The sequence below is a fragment of the Rhinatrema bivittatum genome, chromosome 11 (genome assembly GCF_901001135.1).
Source record: "Rhinatrema bivittatum chromosome 11, aRhiBiv1.1, whole genome shotgun sequence".
Lineage (NCBI taxonomy): Eukaryota > Metazoa > Chordata > Amphibia > Gymnophiona > Rhinatrematidae > Rhinatrema > Rhinatrema bivittatum.
This window is the reverse complement of record NC_042625.1, coordinates 23,708,296-23,728,362: the sequence shown is the minus strand read 5'-3', so window position 1 is coordinate 23,728,362 and position 20,067 is coordinate 23,708,296. Positions and strand designations below refer to the sequence as shown.

At 47.4% G+C, this 20,067-nt stretch overlaps 1 protein-coding gene across 3 annotated transcripts in view; it reads right to left on the bottom strand.

Moving 5' to 3' along the window:
- Positions 1 to 20,067, bottom strand: part of CCDC63 (coiled-coil domain containing 63) — a 45,453-nt gene that overhangs the window by 10,730 nt on the left and 14,656 nt on the right. Inside the window, exons 1-6 of one of the 3 annotated variants that reach the window (XM_029572092.1) lie at positions 17,261 to 17,594; positions 11,693 to 11,854; positions 10,901 to 11,090; positions 9,048 to 9,167; positions 3,853 to 4,034; positions 1,476 to 1,663 (exon numbers count right to left, since the gene is read on the bottom strand). In XM_029572092.1, coding sequence (XP_029427952.1) covers positions 1,476 to 1,663; positions 3,853 to 4,034; positions 9,048 to 9,167; positions 10,901 to 11,090; positions 11,693 to 11,847 — 835 coding nt within the window. In that variant the 5' untranslated portion in view covers positions 11,848 to 11,854; positions 17,261 to 17,594. Of the gene's footprint in view, positions 1 to 1,475; positions 1,664 to 3,852; positions 4,035 to 9,047; positions 9,168 to 10,900; positions 11,091 to 11,692; positions 11,855 to 17,260; positions 17,595 to 20,067 lie in introns of those variants that run through there. The other 2 variants (XM_029572091.1, XM_029572093.1) reach the window with 2 other exon arrangements.

The following is a 20,067-nucleotide window of genomic DNA, read 5'->3' as shown; positions in this document are numbered from 1 at the left end:
GCTTTCTTTATAAAATGAGATCATACTAGAAATAAAAGCACCTGGGCTGGCCTGGTGGCTCGGTGACGAGTGAGGTTCCCAGTTCAAATCCCAAGTTGGGTCTTCTGCACCCTGGATTAGCTGGGGTTGGGGCTGCCGCGGAGGAAGGGATCACAATCCCTGGGGGGGATGGGAGGGAATTGCACTCATTGCTAAAGGGTGACACCAAGTGGCTGGACTGCAGGATTCGGGAAGGAGCCCCCTGTCCGAGGACCATCGCTGCCATGACTTGACGAGGTATTTGGTGGAGGGTGGGGGGAATATAAATCCCCAGGTGGCTGCAAATGAAGGCTCGTGGGACTAAATCCCAGTCCTGGTTCTGAATGAACTGGAAGTGGAAAGGAAGAAGAGGAAACTGTCAGGTCAAGAACAAAAAAAACCACCCAAAGCACCTGGTGACTCTGAAACCTTCCTATAGTTGATTTGAATTTTGCTTTGAGTAGGAGGCACTGCTGCTTTGGCACAGAATAAACAGGGAAACCTTTGAGACTTAACTGTGATCAGTGATGGATGTAGGTTTTTGTCACTCCTAGGCACGGTTGTTCTTGGTTGCTTATTAGATTTGATGTACCCCTGGCCCTCCCTTTCCTATGGGAGTTCAGAGGTGGCCAGGGGTGGGAGCGTCTCAGCAGCCCGGCCCTTGTATCACAACCTTCACTGCCAGCAAAAGCTGCAGAGATAGCACCAAAAGCCTCTCTGGCCCCTATGGACTACCAGAGCTGCAAAACTCTGCTTCCCTCAGTGGGACGCATCACTGTGCCACCTAACAGGGCCTGGATCCTCCACAACACTTGGTGACCCTGAAACTTTGCCACTTCCAGAGCTGTGCTGCCCTGGGCCCAGGCCTGAATGGACTTGCAGGCCTGCCAAGGGCTTATGCGCATCACCCGGTTACAGAAATAACAAGGCTCCCTTCTGCAAGCCAATAAAAGCATTGCATTGGATGATTCAGTCGCTGCCTTGTTTTATCCAAAACTATATACACGAGGATGCACGAAGTATTACAGCTTTAGAAAGAGCACCAAAATGTTGTGTCTAGCCTTTCCCAATTCATGATACAGATGCAGTTCCTATGCCTAAAAACTTAGAAGCAATGCACTGTACATCTACTGAAAACTTTAAGATTAATGGAGCAGTTGTTTGTTCTCTTTCAGTGGCCCCTTATTAGAGAAATCACCACGGGTAAGCTACGCATCTCTTTACTACAACATTTTCTTGGCGAAGTATCAAATTATTAGCAATCATATCTGAACGGATTCTAAGAAGTGGAGAAAGGGATCTCCCTCCAGCATTCAATACAAATATAAAGTCAGGAAAAGCATTAGAAAAATGTGTGCACTTTATATGCTAGCCATGTGTTCTTGTAACGTATTTTTATTTAATTGTTTTAAGCCACCTTAGGAACTGAAAAGGGGAGGAATGTTTGCACTTCATACCTTCATTTTTCTTTGTAACTTCCTCTCTCTCAATTTCCGACCGGTCGAAGGACTTGGCCTGCATGAAAATCCTCTGCTTGTTCTCATGCTCAAAGATGCGGATCAGTTCCCTAATCTCCACGTTGTAGTGCAGCAGTTCCTTGGCACGCCTTTCCTTCATGGCAAAGATCCTCGCCTGTATCTCCGCCCTAGATATGGATGGGTTCTTTTAGCATAATCCAAATCCGAGTGCCTGCTTTGCTCCCCGCCCCACCCCCCACACTCACTCACTCACTCTTCAAAGGGACAAACCTGAGTGGGAAGGAAAAGTGACCCACTACTGCCAAATCTCTAGTGACAAAGAAACAAGTGCCGGTACTCCAGAATTAGGTAGGTGTCGTTTTCATCCAGAAAACACTGCTATGTTTTAATTCTATTGTGAACCACCCTCGGGGTTATAAATCCTAATGCACACCGCTCTTTGCGTTGTCAGCTCCCGTTTGTCTCTTTAATATGCCGCAGACCGACGTAACAGGCCAGGTGTAGCAAACATGTTTTCCCATAGATACAAAAATGGGGGGAAATCCATTTATACATTTTTTTATTTATTATTTTTTTATATACCGACATTTGATCTCAACTGGGATATCACATCGGTTTACATTCAGGTACTGTAGGTATTTCTCTATCCCCAGAGGGCTTACAATCTAAGTTTTTGTACCTGAGGCAATGGAGGGTAAAGTGACTTGCCCAAGGTCACAAGGAGCGACAGCAGGACTCAAACCCTGGTCTGTAGTCCGCTGCTCTAACCACTAGGCTATTCCTCCTCCCCTTATACATCTTGGCCAATGTATGGTACATTCGCAATGAAATCAGTGGTAAGAGAAAGCTGGCTTCTCCTGAGCTTGCTGGGTTGACAATTAAAATATAAAGTACGGGTGTTATATTTTCCACCCTTGGGGGAAAAAAAACAACGCTTAGTCCACACCTCCGTCTAGTTTTGAAAACCAAAACATATGTTGCGTTGTACTGCATGGTTATGCTGCAGCTAGCACCTACAAGCGGGTGATCTAGTACGCCACCACAGGAGCAGCCAAACATGTTAAGAAGACGGCATTTTCCATGGAAGCAGCAGCTCAAGGGCAATGGGTCATGAGGTGGAGCAAGAAGGCAGGAGGCTCAAAGGAAATTCAAAGCGCCTGGAATGCTCTACCAGCAAAGGCGGAAGCAACCAAAAAGGGGGATGAGAGGGGACTAGACCACAGATTGCATAGGGTCTATGCTAACAACCTAGGCGGGGTCAACTGGGCAGGTCCCCTCACATCTGCTGCCAACTCCGATGTTACTATGCTATTTTAATTACTGTGAGAGTTGGCAAGAATTTATCCGCTAAGGGTGTACAAGGCTGCATCTCAGTGCTAGACACCAGGAGCAAGCATCTCAGCCGAGTCAACCTTTAGACCTTAATGGTTATCGCTAGGTTTGCATGTTTCGTCTGTCAGTCACACTCCAAAAAGCATATTTGCACTGTCTTTCTGGGATGCTGAATGATTTGTTTTTTGTTTCCTTAGGGCATACTCTTGGTATCCCACCAAAATATTATGCCATAAGAACTGTAACTGAATAGGAAATACAATAAAAAAATGATTTTTTCATGCGATGTAAAGATGGCTGGCTGTCATTTAAAAATGACAGTAAAATATCAATGATATCTGTTTAGTTTGGGCCACTGCTGTGTTGCCAGCACTGATGCTGTGCTACTTAAAAAAGCAATAAGCGCAGAGTAAGAGACCTACGCCCTCCGCCCACCCACTATCCCCATTATAAGGCCAATGGTCTTCTGTTCCTCATCCCCCTCCTCAATGAAGCACTGCCCGCCTTCCTTGACACACTACCTCCCCCTCCACCCCCCCCCACATAGCACCCCATCCCCTGACACCCAGGCCCCTTAGCACCCTAAATCCAAAGCCATGGTCCCTGGGAAGCAGGATCAATCCCAGCATGCAGAATGGCACTGGCTGATGATGTCTGTACCTGTGGACACTGCCCCCAGTTTACCTGTAAAAATGAAGGTAGAACGTGCATGCGTAGATTTAAACGTGCAACCTCCCAGTGCATTTTGTCTCCTAGGACCTGACTCTGCCCATTTTTTCCCCCACACAGAAAAGCTCATGCAACGGGCAGCAGAGCGCGTACTTCTACACCCCCCCCCCTCCCCGTACACAAGTTTTCATCATTGCCCCTCCCATCCCCTTTCCTGGAAAATCTTCCTTTTCACGTTCCACAAACTCTCTGATTGTTTCTGTCCCTAAATATAACGAGCAGTTAATTATTAAGTTAGAATCCGACAACTGTTCCCCAGCCGTGCAGGTACACTTTGTTATCTCCGTAAACGTACCGTTCATCTTGGGCTTCCAGCGACTGGTTGATTACCTTGTTCATAGAAACCTTCTGTTGATTAAGTTCTTTAATAAATTTCTGATAGAAGCTATTAAATATTCCTCTTTCAAATCGCAGATTATTGATTTCCTCTCTAAGCTTGGCATTCTTGGTCATTGTTTTGTCAAAATTCGTTGTTGCCTGTGAAAATATTGGCAGACGGGGAATGACCGTTAACGAAGTCACCAACTAATTCGATGCATCGATTACCTTCCCCCAACCCCCCCCCAATAAAAAAATAAAAATGAAGAGAGCAGAAGAAGATGGAAGGCCCCACTTTCCTCTAAGACTGTTGATAGCGGTGTAACACGGGCATTTTTCTGGGTTACCAGTAAGCCCTGGGACATACGTGTTAGTGCAGTTAGAGAGATAATTAGGGGGAGGATCCATTCAGTGGCAGCCCCTCCCATTGCAGGCGAGGTAATGCACACCGCCTGCGGGAGGTTTTATAGCAGAGCTCTGGGGGAAGTCTTAGTTTGAGAGGAAGATTGGAGATTTTTCCCCGACTTGCATTTTGGGCCCACCTGGAGCCTTGGAAGCCATCTGAGATTCTCCAGCGCGTGTCAGGGCTCCACTGCTGTTCTCCCCACCTGAGGTGCAGAGTGCTTGTCCAGAGATTAATTTGGATTTTTTGGATATTTTGCTTGGTAGACCTTGCTTTACACCTGGGCCTTTCCAGGACACAGGGACGGGGGAACCCTGTGCTCTGGTCACCCAGGGATAGGGAATACCTGCCCCTGAAGTGGTGGTGACCTATTACAAGGTATGTCCGGTGTTATTTGCTTTTGGGGATACAGAGGAAGTTGATTTTCCAAGGCCTGGGAGGAAGTGGGGGTTTTTTTCAGCCTCTCTTCCTACCCATCTGTGGACCCGTGAAACCTGCAGGTCCATCCATGACCCTTCCACCAGGGATCCCCATCAAGACACCTCACTGTAAGAACTCGTCCATAATTGGAGGACATCCAATCGGAGTCTTCACCACCCCCGGGGAAAGAGAGGAATTCACTCTCTGTGCAGAGACAGATTTTTGCCATCTGGGAAGGGTTTTCCCATCCACTAAAGAGGTCCTGACCGAAGGAGGATCACCATCTTAACCTAAGCCAGGAGGGTGGCTGGATTCCCGGCCTCTGCCTTTCCAAAAGACTATTGCACAGATAGAAAACAGAGAATTGTACCAAAGAGCCAGAAAGACTGTGGGGCTGTCACGTATAATTATTGTGCTAACAATCCAGAGTTATTTATTGTAAAGTTATTATTTTGGATACTAATCCAGTGGTCCCTGCCTCTTGCTTGGGTGCACAGTGTACAGAAATTCACCTCACCCAGGGAATTCAGGAGAAGGAAGTCAGTAATCCCGCACTGAGACCTGAGGGGACCCCTTTCTGCCCCCAGTCGAAAGAATCCACACGTGGCAGACCTACTAGTCAGCCACTAGAGGGCCCTAGTTCCCAGCCCTTCGGAGTTACATCAACTTGGGTGGAAACACCATTCCTGCACAGGCCCTCCCCCAGAGGCTTGCCTGTGAGCGTCGATCTCCTAATCCAGGCGGGGGGGGGGGGGGAGTGCTAGCCCTAGTTAGAGTGTGGCAGCGTAGATTTGATTTTGAGGGAGGAGTGTTTGCAGTATGCTGTCCAACAGGCCGACGCAATATCGGCGCGCAGAAAACAAACACTCGTGATTGAGCACCCACTCTCCTAAGGCGCGCCGAAGCATCTCTCCCAGGCGCCCAGTTTTATATTTAAATGGGCTGCCGCAGTAAAAAAGAGGCGTTAGGGGAAATTGTGTTTGGAAGAAAACCCAGTACTAATCTACAGCGATTATTATTAGCCCTCTCCAAATCAGAGGCCATGGATATTGGTGGGCATTTATGTGCTCTATGGCAAATCTTCCCACTTGCTTGGGTGAAAGATACTGTGAAGTACTTGGGGGGGGGTCAAAATACACAAAAACCCAGGTGATTGGTATAAATGTAATATTACATCGCTCCTTCTGGATTTTCAGAAGAAATTGGAAGCATTTCCCTTTATCGCTGCAGGGTGGGATGGTTTTGATTCCCAAATTATTCTACTTCCTTCATATGGTACCGTTTTTTGCTGAAGAAACAGGATATTATTTTCTTTCAAAAAAATCTGTTCCCCGTTCTTCTGGGGTGCTAAACGAGCACGGATGAAGTTCTCTGTTTCCTCTGCTCCCAGGGCTGCAGGGGGTTTGGGAGTTGCTCATCTCCGGTTTTATAACAAGGCCTGCCTGTTGCAGATTCTACGAGCACGGATGAAATGTCCTTCAGATCAAGAAAACTGGATGGTGTGGCTGGAGCAGGATTTTGTGAAATCTTATAAATTAATGTATTTGATTCATTCTCATAATGATGTTTTATCATCTTATCTATTTCTCAATCTTTATTAATAAGCTATATGCAGAAATGTTGGCGTGCATTTGGGATTACCATGGAAATTATCTCTGCATTTACCTTTATGGGGAAGTCCTCGGTTTTTACCAAGTTGGGATAGTAATAATTTTGCATATCTTTATAAGCAGGGACTCGCTTATTTAACTCCTTTTATTACTTTACAGGACGGGCGGATTCGCTCTTTTCAAGATTGCTGTCAATCGCTTTTGCTCACTGCTTCTGATCAGTTTGTCAGTTGTGTTAGGGCCTTCCCTGTGGATGATATTAGATCTTTAACTAATGGGCCTTTTCAACGATTTCTTCATTTGTCTGTCAAACCTAAAGTGTCTATATCGTTGTATTACAAATTTCTGCATTCTTCCACTAAATGCTCTATTTATGCACACCTAGCAGTCAATTTGTGGAAAGACCTAGGATGTAAGATAACCTGTTTAACTGTGAGAAACAAGTGGGGTGATTTGTGATGGGAGCAGTGTATTGGGAAATACATGTAAAAATTTTGCATAGAACGATCTTCTGGCTGCATAAAGCTTATCTTGTAGGTAGTGTTACATCAGATCATTGTCTTAAATGTTTTCAGCTCAAAGCCACATTAATGCACTGTTTATGGGATTGTCCCTGCATCCAAAAGTTTTGGACTGATGTAAAAAATGTCTTTAGTTCTATTAAAATTTATGTTTCTCTACGGTCATCAGCCTTTTGCCTTCTAGGTCACCATGACCTGATGCTAGCCATCAGCTCTTCGGATATAGCTTTTTTTTACAAACCATTGTTTAAATTGCTCTACGGCAGTGGTTCCCAACCCTGTCTTGGGGATCCCCCAGCCAGTCGGGGTTTTCAGGATCTCCACAATGAATATGCATGAGAGAAAATTTGCATGCACCAATAACATGCAAATTTTCTCTCATGCATATTCATTGTAGGGATCCTGAAAACCCAACTGGCTGGGGGGTCCCCAGGATAGGGTTGGGAACCACTGCTCTACGGTTAATTTTGTCTAATTGGATCTCCGTTTTAAATCAGACAATTGACAGATGGTCATCGTCTATGTTGGAGCACAGATCAATGCTACAATCATCTAAGAAGAAGCAGTTGACAAGTCACTGCGTCTGGACTCTTTATCAAGGGACTTGAAACCCCCCCTTCAGACTCATTTTTGTACCAATACAGCTTGAATTCATGGGTATCTTTCACAGGCCGTGGATCTCTATAGTTGCCCGCCCCGAGGGTCATGGGTGGGAAAAGTGATCAAAATAAAGTTACTGATGTCAATGTTATGGAAGTACTGCACTATGACCAGTGGTGCAATATTGTTTAATTATGTTGTGGCTGTAAGTGGAAAATCTTTAATAAAAAGATTACAAACAAGTAAGTGGGGATGTTAGAGTTGGGCAGAGAAGAATTTGAGTGAACGTTGTGGAATTCATGTCCAGGAAGACTTGCGGTGGCAGTCCCTCGCTGAACCTGTACTCTGATGGAAGGGGGCACTTCCTCCGTCTCCTCCGTCCTGAAGGTAAGTTCCTGAACGGTGGTGTCCTTACACCTAAAGGCACAGAGGTGCGTTGGACCAATTCTATTTTACGATCTTAATGCCACTGGGATGGAGGAGGAGGTACCCCTAGCAGCCTGGCACCCCTTAGGCAGAGGTTTACACCCCTTAGTTGGGAATCCGGGCCTGTAAGTAACTCCTTACTTCACGTGCTTAGATCCCAGCTAAGGCTTTGAAAACATATCCCTCAATGGTCATAGATCTGGAAGTCAACCTGTAAGAGGCACACAGAAGGGAAATTAACAAAAAAAAAAGTTCTATTTAATTTTGGGAGGAATATGCCCCATGAGCCACTCATTTGCCAAGATGTTCTTCATACTTTTGGTTGTAGAGTAATATTCTAGCTTCAGTGGGCACCAGCTCACAGCCTTACAAACAATGTAAAACTGTTCCCACCGGCTGAGGTGAAGCTGGGTTGCCACTACAGCCTAAGACAGTTGTGGTAACGTAGCTCCATCAGGGTGGTGACCAAAGTCAGGTAACGGGACTGTTCCAGTCCCACACAATGCCCTCCACGTGGAGAGAAGATTCGTTAGAACAGGGGGTGACTGAAGACCAGACGTACCGATGGGTTTCTTCCATTTTAGGGGTAATTTTTGAAAGGGTGTGTTTTGATGCCAAGTTAGGGGTACTTTTACCTGGTGGGTTTTGCAGCAATCTTCCTTTGAAGATCGTCCTGGGGAAAAAAAGTACCTGCAGACATTCACATTTCCTTTTTCTGCAAATACTTTTACTCTTAAAAAAAAGAGCATGCATAGTTTTGAAAATGCTAAACTATGCACGTCACTGCATCCCCTGACCTACCCCAACTCTACACAATGCTGGTACCAGGATGGGCCCTGTGGTACAACGCACCTACCGCTAGTCACATGGAAGGTAGCAATTTTCAAAAGAGCCCTTTCACCCTGATAAATCGGGAAATGGCTTTTGAAGATTGCCTTGTCTGTGCCGAGCCCCCGAACCAGCCTTCATGGTCGGGTTTTCAGGTCAAGCAAAACAACGCAAACAAACCGGGGTCTTACACTAAGTACACGCAAATGTTTCTCGTGTTTATCTTGAAAATCGGACCAGCTTGGGGCCCATGAGAGCCAGCGCTGAGAGCACCTGCTCCTAAAAGGAAGACCGTGTTTATCTATCTACAAGAATCCAGCAAGGTTTTCACATTACCTGGGCGACACTGTGGCCTTTTACTTACATGATTTAGTCGATTCTCCAGCGTTTGAATCCACTTTTGGAATTTTTTGTTTTGCTGAAGGCTTTTAATCTTCGACAGAATATTCTTTTCTTGAGAAATTTTATCATCCATCTCTTTGATCTGATTGAAAATATTTTAGTTATATTATTTTTAGAATTGCTGATGGAATTATTGTATTTGATAACTTCGTAAACCACCTTGGGTTGAAATTGGGTTGAAGGAAGGCGATATATTAGAATATCCTAACATAACATAATAAAATGTCCTACAGGCTCTGTAGCTTGAGACAGTTTTCCCTGAAAGTCAATATTTGCAGTAGAGTACATAATAACGATCAGATCTTTTTTTTTTTTTGGTAGTTGCGTCACAAGTCGATTACTGCAACTAGGCTGCAACTAGGCTGCTGACTAGAAGTGCAAGCAGCCGCAGATTCAAGCACAGACAACTTAGGTAACTGCCTCCGGCATCAAATTTTCACAGTGGCTGGAGCATCCCAGCTGCCCTGCCTGCGGCTGGGCCTGCTCCCGCTGTGGCGCCGATCTGCAGCACCAGCAAACTGGAAAACAAATTCACCGAGGGGCCTGGGAGGCCTAGCGGCACCCTGCCCCTTGCATGGGTCGTGGCAGAGTAACAGGAAACACGTCCTTCAGCACAGGAGCGCTCCCAGACCCCTGTGCTCAAATGTTTTCCAAGAGGCTGCTAAAGCAAGTTGGTGCCCCCTGCCTCCCTCTCCCCACAACTGTTGCCAGTGGGCACCGCCTTATGAGGGATGTAGCTCGAGTCCAGGCTCAATTTTCACCACCAGTAATTCTCACCCCCCCCCCCCCTCCTCCCCATCAAAAAAGAAATATTATGAATTTGAAAATGCCATGGAGGAGACCAATGAGAAGAGAGCTCTGAGCCATGGCAGCTGTCAGGGAAAGGAAAGGAAGGCTCAAAGAGAGAACCAAGAAATACAGAAGCTTACAGACCGGCAGATACAAGGGAGAACATGGAGGAAGGGACTGGAGGGTGCGTGGATGGGTTCGGAGGTGGAGAGGAATGTGAGGGAAAGGTTTGGACTGCAGGATACCAATAAGGATTCTGAAATGTGGGAGGGGGGCCCATGAACAAAGGGAATGAGTGGTTGGGGGAGGGGAGTTTCAAACCATCCACCCAGGCACATAGTTCCACAGCTATCTTGTCTTTCTGTCCATTTGTCCATCACAAATTAAGAGCAGGATCTCTGATGATCATGTGATGGGGCTTTGCCAGTCACTAATATTTTCCCCAGGCATATTTTTGTAGCAATGGGTTGTGGGAGGGAGCTGAGAACTCCACCTATCCGGCTAAGTAGCCGTGACCTCTGCCAGATAGCCGGATAAGTACCGACTTGTGCAGCTATCTGGCCGCTGCTTCCTGTTGCCAGATAAATACCGATTTATCAGCCTAAGTGGAGGTGGCAGTGATCTGTCAGGAATGCTTCCTCACCTCCTGAGTTAAAATGTGCATTCTGCCTGTACCAAATATTTAGCTGCGTTTTTTTTTGTCTATTTCAGAAAATAGACACTCGTAAAATTGGCCGTCGATTTTCTGAACCTGCTGACAGTCACCTCTCCTGGGCGAAGGAGGCGCTAGGGGCGCGTTACCGTCCCTAGCGCCTCCTTTTAGCATGGCCCTTCATTTAAATACAGGATCACGCGCCCAGGAGAGGTGGCTGGGTGCACGTCGGGAGAGAATCGGCCTATATGGCTATGAGGGAAAACGCTTACTAAATGAAGCCCCCTACGATTGCCCGCAGTGAGCCATGGCATTAACGAAAAGCATGCCAAGAAACCGGAAGGACTTTAAGGAGATGAAAGATTTGGTTTTACCTCATTATCAAGTTTGAAAATCAGCGCTCTCTCCTGCCTAATCAAAGAATCGCATTCATCCTTGGTCTGCAGCAGGACCTTCAGATCTATGACATTGTTGCTGTCTAGCGTAACATTTTTAGGACTCTTCAAAACGTTTATGCTCAGCATAATTTCATCATGTTCATGTTGCAATAAAGATAGCTCCTCCCTGTAAAATAAAATTAAAAAAAAATAAGATGTTGCAAACCAGAATAGAAAAGTCCGCAGCTCTCCCGCGCGCACATCAGCAGAGCTCTAGAATTTATTTCGGAGACAATTCTATTTTCAAAAAAACCGGCAAAGCGGCTGGGCAGAGATGACCACCGTGTGTGGCTAAAGAGAGTTTCCAGGCCCAGTCTTTGGTGGAGCACTAAAGTCCCTTTCCCAGGCATTGCCCAAGTCAGACACTCAAAAAAGGAAGCAATTTTCAAAGCATGAGCTCCGGGATAATGTTTACGCGGGGTTTTTTTGCGCGCGCAGCCCTTGCACCAGTTTATAGGCTTGCTGTGATTACGAAATGCCTGGGGACACTTGTGCAGGGACTTTTACCCCCCTGGAAAACAACGTACCTGCGAGCCTTATTTTCCGCCAGTTTGAGGGAGAGTGGTTAGAGGGGGCAATCGCCTGCGGAAATCGAACTGCACCTGCATAAGTGGCTTGGAAAATTCTTCATGCCAGTGTTATGGAGTTTGCACGTTGCTGCAGCTTTAAGCGGGCTCCGTGTGCCTGCAGCCCTTCACCCTCCCCCGAGTAAAACTAAGGGGTACTTACTGCTGGAATCGGATGGCATTCTGGGTCCTCTTGGTGAAAGACTTGCGAGATTCTTCCAGTATCTTAAACTGGGCGTGGACTCTCTTCAGATCAAACTCGCCCGGTTCTTTTTCCTTGACATCGATCAGAGACTCGACTTTTGCAGAACGTGACATGATTCTACTGCATATAGGGGGGGAAAGAAAGCGGGCAGAGTGCATTTAAAAAAACGAGAAAGTCAAGCATAAATTCTACTTACCATGCTCATACAAAGGAAGTCATTTAGCATTTTCCGAAAATATTCTCCCCAGTTGCTCTTTGGCTTCCGCCGGTAATAGCTATGAGACCCAGTTTTATGAGAGGTGATAAAATATTTTCCCACTTGCCTTCCTGGATTCTAACGTGTGCACACCTGACAAGCAACCCTGGATGACACTGATCAAACATTTCATTTTCAATCCATTATCCTGTGAAATTCTTTAAAAGGCGCCCTTACAATTCCCCTAGGTCCTTGGAAACAGCCTTGTATCAATAGTGTTTCCCAATCACAATATTGAAATATATATATATATATATATTTTTATTTTTTTTTTAATTTTAATTTTGAAGTTTTTGTTTGAAGTTTTATTTCATAGGGTTCCATCAAAAACATCATGGGGTCTGATTGCTTCATGCACTGGGTATGACGTCACGCACAATACGAGCCAATCAGATTGAGCGGGTGGGCTTCTCTTGCTGACATCACTGCCCCTAGCAATTTAAGGCAATTGTCGAAGCAGGCAGGTAATTGAGAGTTTAAAAATTACCAGTCTTGCGAACACCTTGAACACTGCACGTTCTCTTTTTGTTATCGGTCAAGCATTCTCCGGGACATATTCTCTCGGAATATTTTTGTTCCGGTCCCGACCGCCTCCCCCATGTTCGGGGTCGGGTCCGCTTACCTTTGTCCTGGTCCACGGAGGACCGCGCCGGGGCTCCGGTCCCGTAGGCCACCAGGCCACTGCCTCGCCATGTGGAGAACGCCGTCCAGGCCGCCAGAAGCTCCGCCCCCCTGGTTACCTCGCGCGCGCGCGCGAGGAGGGCCCTTATGTGCATCCAGCACCCGGAAGTTCAGGACGGCCCCTTTCGCTGATGTCACGCTCCGGACTGCATTTAACCGGCGTCCAGTCTCCGACTAAACGCCTTGCAACGAGGTTCTCCGAATACTAGTTGCCTTCCGTTCCTGTACCTGCTTCAGTGACGTTCTCGTTTGTCTTCCTGGTTTCCGACTCAGGTTTGCTTCTGCACTCTACCTGCCTGTCTGCCGCCTGCCTCGATCCCAGTTTGCTTCAGCACTCTACCTGCCTGTCTGCCGCCTGCCTCGATCCCAGTTTGCTTCAGCACTCTACCTGCCTGTCTGCCGCCTGCCTCGATCCCAGTTTGCTTCAGCACTCTACCTGCCTGTCTGCCGCCTGCCTCGATCCCGGTTTGCTTCAGCACTCTACCTGCCTGTCTGCCGCCTGCCTCGATCCCGGTTTGCTTCAGCACTCTACCTGCCTGTCTGCCGCCTGCCTCGATCCCGGTTTGCTTCAGCACTCTACCTGCCTGCCTGCCGCCTGCCTCGATCCCGGTTTGCTTCAGCACTCTACCTGCCTGTCTGCCGCCTGCCTCGATCCCGGTTTGCTTCAGCACTCTACCTGCCTGCCTGCCGCCTGCCTCGATCCCGGTTTGCTTCAGCACTCTACCTGCCTGTCTGCCGCCTGCCTCGATCCCGGTTTGCTTCAGCACTCTACCTGCCTGTCTGCCGCCTGCCTCGATCCCGGTTTGCTTCAGCACTCTACCTGCCTGCCTGCCGCCTGCCTCGATCCCGGTTTGCTTCAGTACTCTACCTGCCTGTCTGCCGCCTGCCTCGATCCCGGTTTGCTTCAGCACTCTACCTGCCTGCCTGCCGCCTGCCTCGATCCCGGTTTGCTTCAGTACTCTACCTGCCTGCCTGCCGCCTGCCTCGATCCCGGTTTGCTTCAGCACTCTACCTGCCTGTCTGCCGCCTGCCTCGATCCCGGTTTGCTTCAGCACTCTACCTGCCTGTCTGCCGCCTGCCTCGATCCCGGTTTGCTTCAGCACTCTACCTGCCTGTCTGCCGCCTGCCTCGATCCCGGTTTGCTTCAGCACTCTACCTGCCTGCCTGCCGCCTGCCTCGATCCCGGTTTGCTTCAGTACTCTACCTGCCTGTCTGCCGCCTGCCTCGATCCCGGTTTGCTTCAGCACTCTACCTGCCTGCCTGCCGCCTGCCTCGATCCCGGTTTGCTTCAGTACTCTACCTGCCTGCCTGCCGCCTGCCTCGATCCCGGTTTGCTTCAGCACTCTACCTGCCTGCCTGCCGCCTGCCTCGATCCCGGTTTGCTTCAGTACTCTACCTGCCTGTCTGCCGCCTGCCTCGATCCCGGTTTGCTTCAGCACTCTGCCTGCCTGTCTGCCGCCTGCCTCGATCCCGGTTTGCTTCAGTACTCTGCCTGCCTGTCTGCCGCCTGCCTCGATCCCGGTTTGCTTCAGTACTCTGCCTGCCTGTCTGCCGCCTGCCTCGATCCCGGTTTGCTTCAGCACTCTACCTGCCTGCCTGCCGCCTGCCTCGATCCCGGTTTGCTTCAGCACTCTGCCTGCCTGCCTGCCGCCTGCCTCGATCCCGGTTTGCTTCAGCACTCTACCTGCCTGCCTGCCGCCTGCCTCGATCCCGGTTTGCTTCAGCACTCTGCCTGCTTACCTGCAGCCTGCCTTGATCCGGGGTTACTTCAGTACCTTACCCGCCTGTCGGCCGCCAGCCCCAATTACGGTTTGCCTCTGTTCCCGGCTTGCCTGCCAGCTGCCGGCCTAGACCCCGCCTTGCTACTGGACTCTTTCCTTTGGACTCTTGCCCTGACCTTGTCCACGGACCTTTGGCCTTGTCCCTGCTCAGTATTTATTATTTATTTATTTAAAGAATTTATATACCGGGGTTCCTGTATAGTATACATATCACCCCGGTTTACAAGGAACCAAAACTATCGCTAAGGAACCGTAACTATCGCTTCATTTAGCGGTTTACATTGAACATTTAGCGGTTTACATTGAACATAGTTAATTTGAGAAAACATAAATAAACATAAATAAACATAAATAAACATAAAATAGTTAATTTGAGAAAAGGTATATAATATAAGCTGGGGAAGATACGGAGGATATGAAATGCCTTTTTTCTTGCTCATTAGTTCTATGGGAAAGCTTGTTCGAACAACCAAGTCTTAAGTTTCTTTTTAAATGTAGCGTGGCACGGTTCAAGGCGAAGGTCCGGAGGGAGCGAGTTCCAGAGAGAAGGGCCCGCTGTGGATAGAGCACGCTGTGCTCTATCCACAGCTCTATCCACGCTGTGGATAGAGCTCTATCCACAGCGTGTGCTCTATCCACGCTGTGGATAGAGCACGTCAAGTATCAGAACTTCCTCCTCGCAGCCTAAGTCCCAAGGGCCTGGGTCCCTACGGGCTCCTCCCGGGGGGATTCTGGGTCCCGGGTGAAGTCCTACCTGGCCTCAGACTCCGCCTCCTGGCCTGCCAGTCTGTCTACCCTGGCAGCCCGGTCCAAGGGTCCACTAACTGACTAGCACTCCCCTTGAACGGTAACAATTTTGGCTGCTGGGTGGTTTCTTTTCTCTTTTTCTATCCAGAGTAGAGGTGTATTAACCAATCAGCTTTCAGGGTTTGTTTTTTTTGGGTGGGGGTGGGCTATTTTATAGTTGCTTTTTATAATTCCACCCTCACTTACTTTTTTGAAAGATAGTGGCCGGAGGAATGCCTATATTGTGAGGCAGTGTTCCTGCAGGTTAGACATTCATAATAATTATTTTTTTTTATCCACCCACAGAACGCACACCATTATGTTTTTGATTGAACCCTATGAAATAAAACTTCAAACAAGAACTTCAGAAATGTTTTAATGTATTTCAGTATTGTGATTGTTTAAATGTTATTTAGACTTTTTCTTTGTTTGTATTTAGCTTCTATGTAATGGGGGTCATCAAAGTTGCATTTTACCAGTGACGCCAAGGACACTGAGCGATGATAAGATGAGTAGGAGTCAGTGAAGTGTTCTGAAAATCAGGAGCCCACCCGGCTCTCACTGCTTTCAGGGCTGTCTGTCTGAGGGAGCGGAGCACCTCTCCAGCCTGGGGCCCAGGATCGGGAGGCCCTGGTCTTCAGGACGGGAGAGTTTCCTTCTTGAGATTCAAGATGAACCACCGAGACTCTTGAAGAACCAGGAGGTGATCTGTGGCCAGAGGGGAGTTAGTCCCACATCCCTCATTTGCCTTGGGAGATCCTTTCAGCGACTGAGAGTTTCTACAAAACTGCTGCTCGCAGAGACGTTTCTGCCAGGAGGCTGCCGAGGAGCCATTGGAGGGTCCCTTGTAGAGTACCTGCTGCCAGGATGTGCAGATTCTCTGTTGACTGTGACTGATTTTGACTATTTGAGATTTTATTCTTGTAATTACGTTTCAGTTGTGCTAGACTATTGCAGAAGCCCTCAGGAAAAGTCCTAAGGGATCTGGTTTTCCTTTCCCCCTGTTGGAAGAAGAATCTAGGAGCATGGGTCAGAAATCAAATGTAACCCCAGAACCCCTCAGTGAGCCTTTGGCAGGGCAGGGACTACCTATAGTTGGGGGTGGGGGGAGGAGGGAGAAAAGAGTTGCAGATGTGAATTTAAAATGTGTATTTATTTTCTGTTCCTCATTAATAATTTTATAAGGTCACTGAGAGTTCATACTGTTAGCATGGTGCCTTTTGAGGATCCTGGAAGAATGGGGCCTGATTTAACTTCATTACCCCCAACAAACAGACTGGAAGCCGATGCAAGTTGACCGGGAGAAATGGATCGGTGCATATCAAAGAGACTTTATTCTGACACAATGCAATGTAACTTCATTACCCCGTACATGGCAAAATCTCGTTAAAAAAAAAAAGCAGGAGTGAAATATTTTAAAGTGGAGCTGTTTTACCTGCTACCATGAAGTAAGGCCTTCCCCGTGCTTTGTAAACATGTGAGGTGGTTTGGAGCTTAAGATCTTTCAGGCCCCAGGTGAAAGCTCGCCCTTGGTCCACCCTTACTGGTTACTGCACAATACGATGTGTCACAGTGTGTGAGCCCTTGTGCTGTGGCGAGGTTGACGCTACCCAAGTGGTGACCCAGTAGACTCTCGGGGGCCAGAATTCAGCTTCACCTATACCACTTTCTTCCGCTGCAGGTCTTCGGAAAGGGTCCCGAGAGGCCTGGGCAGGTAGAGACAGTGACCAGGCCAAAGGCAGGGCAAGCAGTGTCAGCAACCAGGCATGAGGTCGGGGCAGGCGGAGCTCATGCAAAGTCAGCATCCAGCCAAGAGGAAGTCAGAGGGCAGGCAGGGGGGAGGAGAGGGGGCTTAAGGGAGGAGAAGGAGTGGGACGGAAGCAAGGCGGGCAGAAGCAGGGGGTAAGGAGGGCTGGGCTGGAAGCAAGACGGGCAGAGGCAGGGAGCAGGCAACACTAACTGCTGGCTACGGCACGGCAGGAGGACCTGTTGCTGAGGCACGGCTGGAGTTTAAATACTCACCTGTGCTGACGTTGTCAGGGAGCGCCACTGCCTCTGTTCCCATCTTAGTGTGGCCAGTGGCGTGCGCGCCTAGGGGAATGGCCTGCAGCGGCCCTGGCGTCGGCAAGAGAACGTGGCGATGTTCTGGTCCTCAGTCCAGCTTGTGAGGTCCCAGGGTGAGTGAGGCTGCTTGCGGGGGCCGTCCCAAGACTGGCCCGGTGTTACAAGATGGCACTCTCGAACTTTAATCATTACACAAAACCTTCTTCCTGTCTGGTTCTGCGAGCTCTGGAAAAGCTTGTCAGCCTGAGATTTCCATTCTGATGACCTTCCCTTCATCCGCAGAGGGCCAGTGACAAGTTGAAACCTTCAGCATTCTGGGTTGAGATTGCAGTGGCCTATTCCGCCCTGTGCTCATGCAGTGCAGTATCAATGTCATCAGCCTCTCGTGCAGCGATGCTGTTTATTGGGGGGGGGGGGGGGGTTTTTGAGACAAAGAAGCTGCCATGTCAGCAAATGCCGGGTCTAAGTAGGGGAATATTTTCCTCCCGATTTGTGGCTGGCGCGTGAATGAAATGATCACAGATGGCTGCTAAATTGCAAAGGGCAGCCACATGATTTTAATGATGTACATGCGAAATATTTTCTCCTTTTGAGTTTTGGAGCATGAAGCAGAACAGGTGGTGACAGTGGCCCCCACTCCTGCACAGCACATGCTGTAGGCTCACATGACGAGAGAAACTTGGAGAGAAAGAGTGAAGTGCAGGCAGCCTGACTGTGCTACAGATACCCACCCCCGAGAAACTCCCTGTACTCTTCTCTTGGCGTTTCTTCCCTGTGCTCCTGCCAGATCTTGAGTTCACTGCATCAGATAGCGGTAAGAATATAAGAGGTACCATCAGTAAGAGCCACCATTTGCACTGAGTGATGGTTCACAAGTAGTGCCAGTTTAATTATATGTATTGCATACTGCTGGTATCATTTCTAATTTTACAAAGACAGTATTTGATTTCAAGAAAGCATGGGATAAACACAGGGGGATCTGTGAGGGAGTCATAGGAATTGTAAAGCTGAATTAGCTGATGCGGGTGGGCAGATATGCCATACAGTCTTTTTTTTTCTGCCGTCATGCTTCCATGTAACACCAATGCACAAAAACCTGAGCAGGTGTGCCTTTGTGTGTACATGGATGTGCATGCTTTCCTCGCCCTGACCCTGTCTCCTGGAATATCTACCGCGAGGGTAAGGAAAGGTACGTGCTAATCAAGTTATGCACGTAGATTTCCCCACACAACCTCCACCTCCCCCTCCCCCCCCCGGATAATTTGCAAAAGTTGATTAACCCCTAAGAGTCTAGTGCTATTTATCATTTCTGAAGCACTACCAGCTGAAGGTAGCGTACCCTGCTCCATGGAGCATATAATCTCATCAAGGCACACAACAAGACTAATAAGAGACTTCAGGAGATCTCTTTTTTTAAATAGGAAATATGGTTAAAATCAATAAGGCCGTGAACAGAGAGAGCCTGGGTTTAAGATTAAAAGCAGCTTCAAGAAGATGGAGACTGTAAGCAGGATTTGAAGATGGCCAGATTAATTAACATCAGATTTAAAGCTCTCGTTGTGCTTCAATGTTTAATGAAGAGGATGTTGAGGAAATACCCATGCCAGAAATGGTATTCAGTGGTGATAATTTGGAAGAACTGAAACAAATTATGGTGAACCTGGATGAGGTAACGGAAGACTGACAAACTAAAGAGTAGCAAATTGCCTGGACCAGATGGTTTACACCCCAGAGTTCTGAAAGAACTAAAAAATTAAATTGCAGTTCTATTACTAATAATTTTGCCATCTATCATTAAAATCATCTATGGCAGTGGTGCGCAACCTTTTTCCCATCCTGACACACCTGACAGACAATGTTCATATGCGTGACACACTGCTCATTACAATCCACGGCAGAAATAATAATAATAATTTAAAAAAAAAGGCTCAGTATTACTTTTATTGTTAGGAATGACACAAGGAAAAGATAAGTACTCTGAACAGAAATTTCATAAATAGCAAACCTCCCATACCGGAACAGCACCAAGTTCCAGCACTCAAACAGTAACCGCCTTACTTAAGAAAAGGCAACACTGAAAATATTACACCAGGCCTTAAGACACCAATACTCCTCCTATTAGGAAAATGGGCCAAGCCAGACTGCTATAGAGCCCTACACAGAAACTGAATGCACCAGAATACACTTCAATCACATGTGCAGACCCTCACCTAACAAAGAATAAAGAGACCATAAAACATAAACAGAAACATGCAGACAAAAATTGAACTGGAAACTGCAACAAGCCAGAGACTCTGTATGCAGTGCAACAAAGGAAAAAGAGAAACATCACCAATCCTCATAAAACAAATCAAGAAATATAAAATCAATAGCAGTAAAACCATACTAATAAAAGAACAGATTATTTCAAAACAGCTGATGAATGGAATATTCAATAATTAAAAACTCATATCAAAATGTTCCAGACACAAATAATATATTTCAAAACAGCAGACACAAAGACCTGATAATTAAAAATAATAAAGATAAAAAAATGCTCTGCTCTCCATACCTGGAAACATTTGATTTCCAGATGCCCTGAAATTATTGTGAATTTGTGTGTGTGTGTGTGGGGGGGGGGGGGGTGCTTGCAACTTTCTCCTCTCAGTCACACACAAGCTCTCAATCACACACATATACACAAGCTCTCTCTCTCACCTACATAGGCTCTCAATCACACACAAATACACATGCTCTCTCTCTCACTTACATAGGCTCTCAACCAC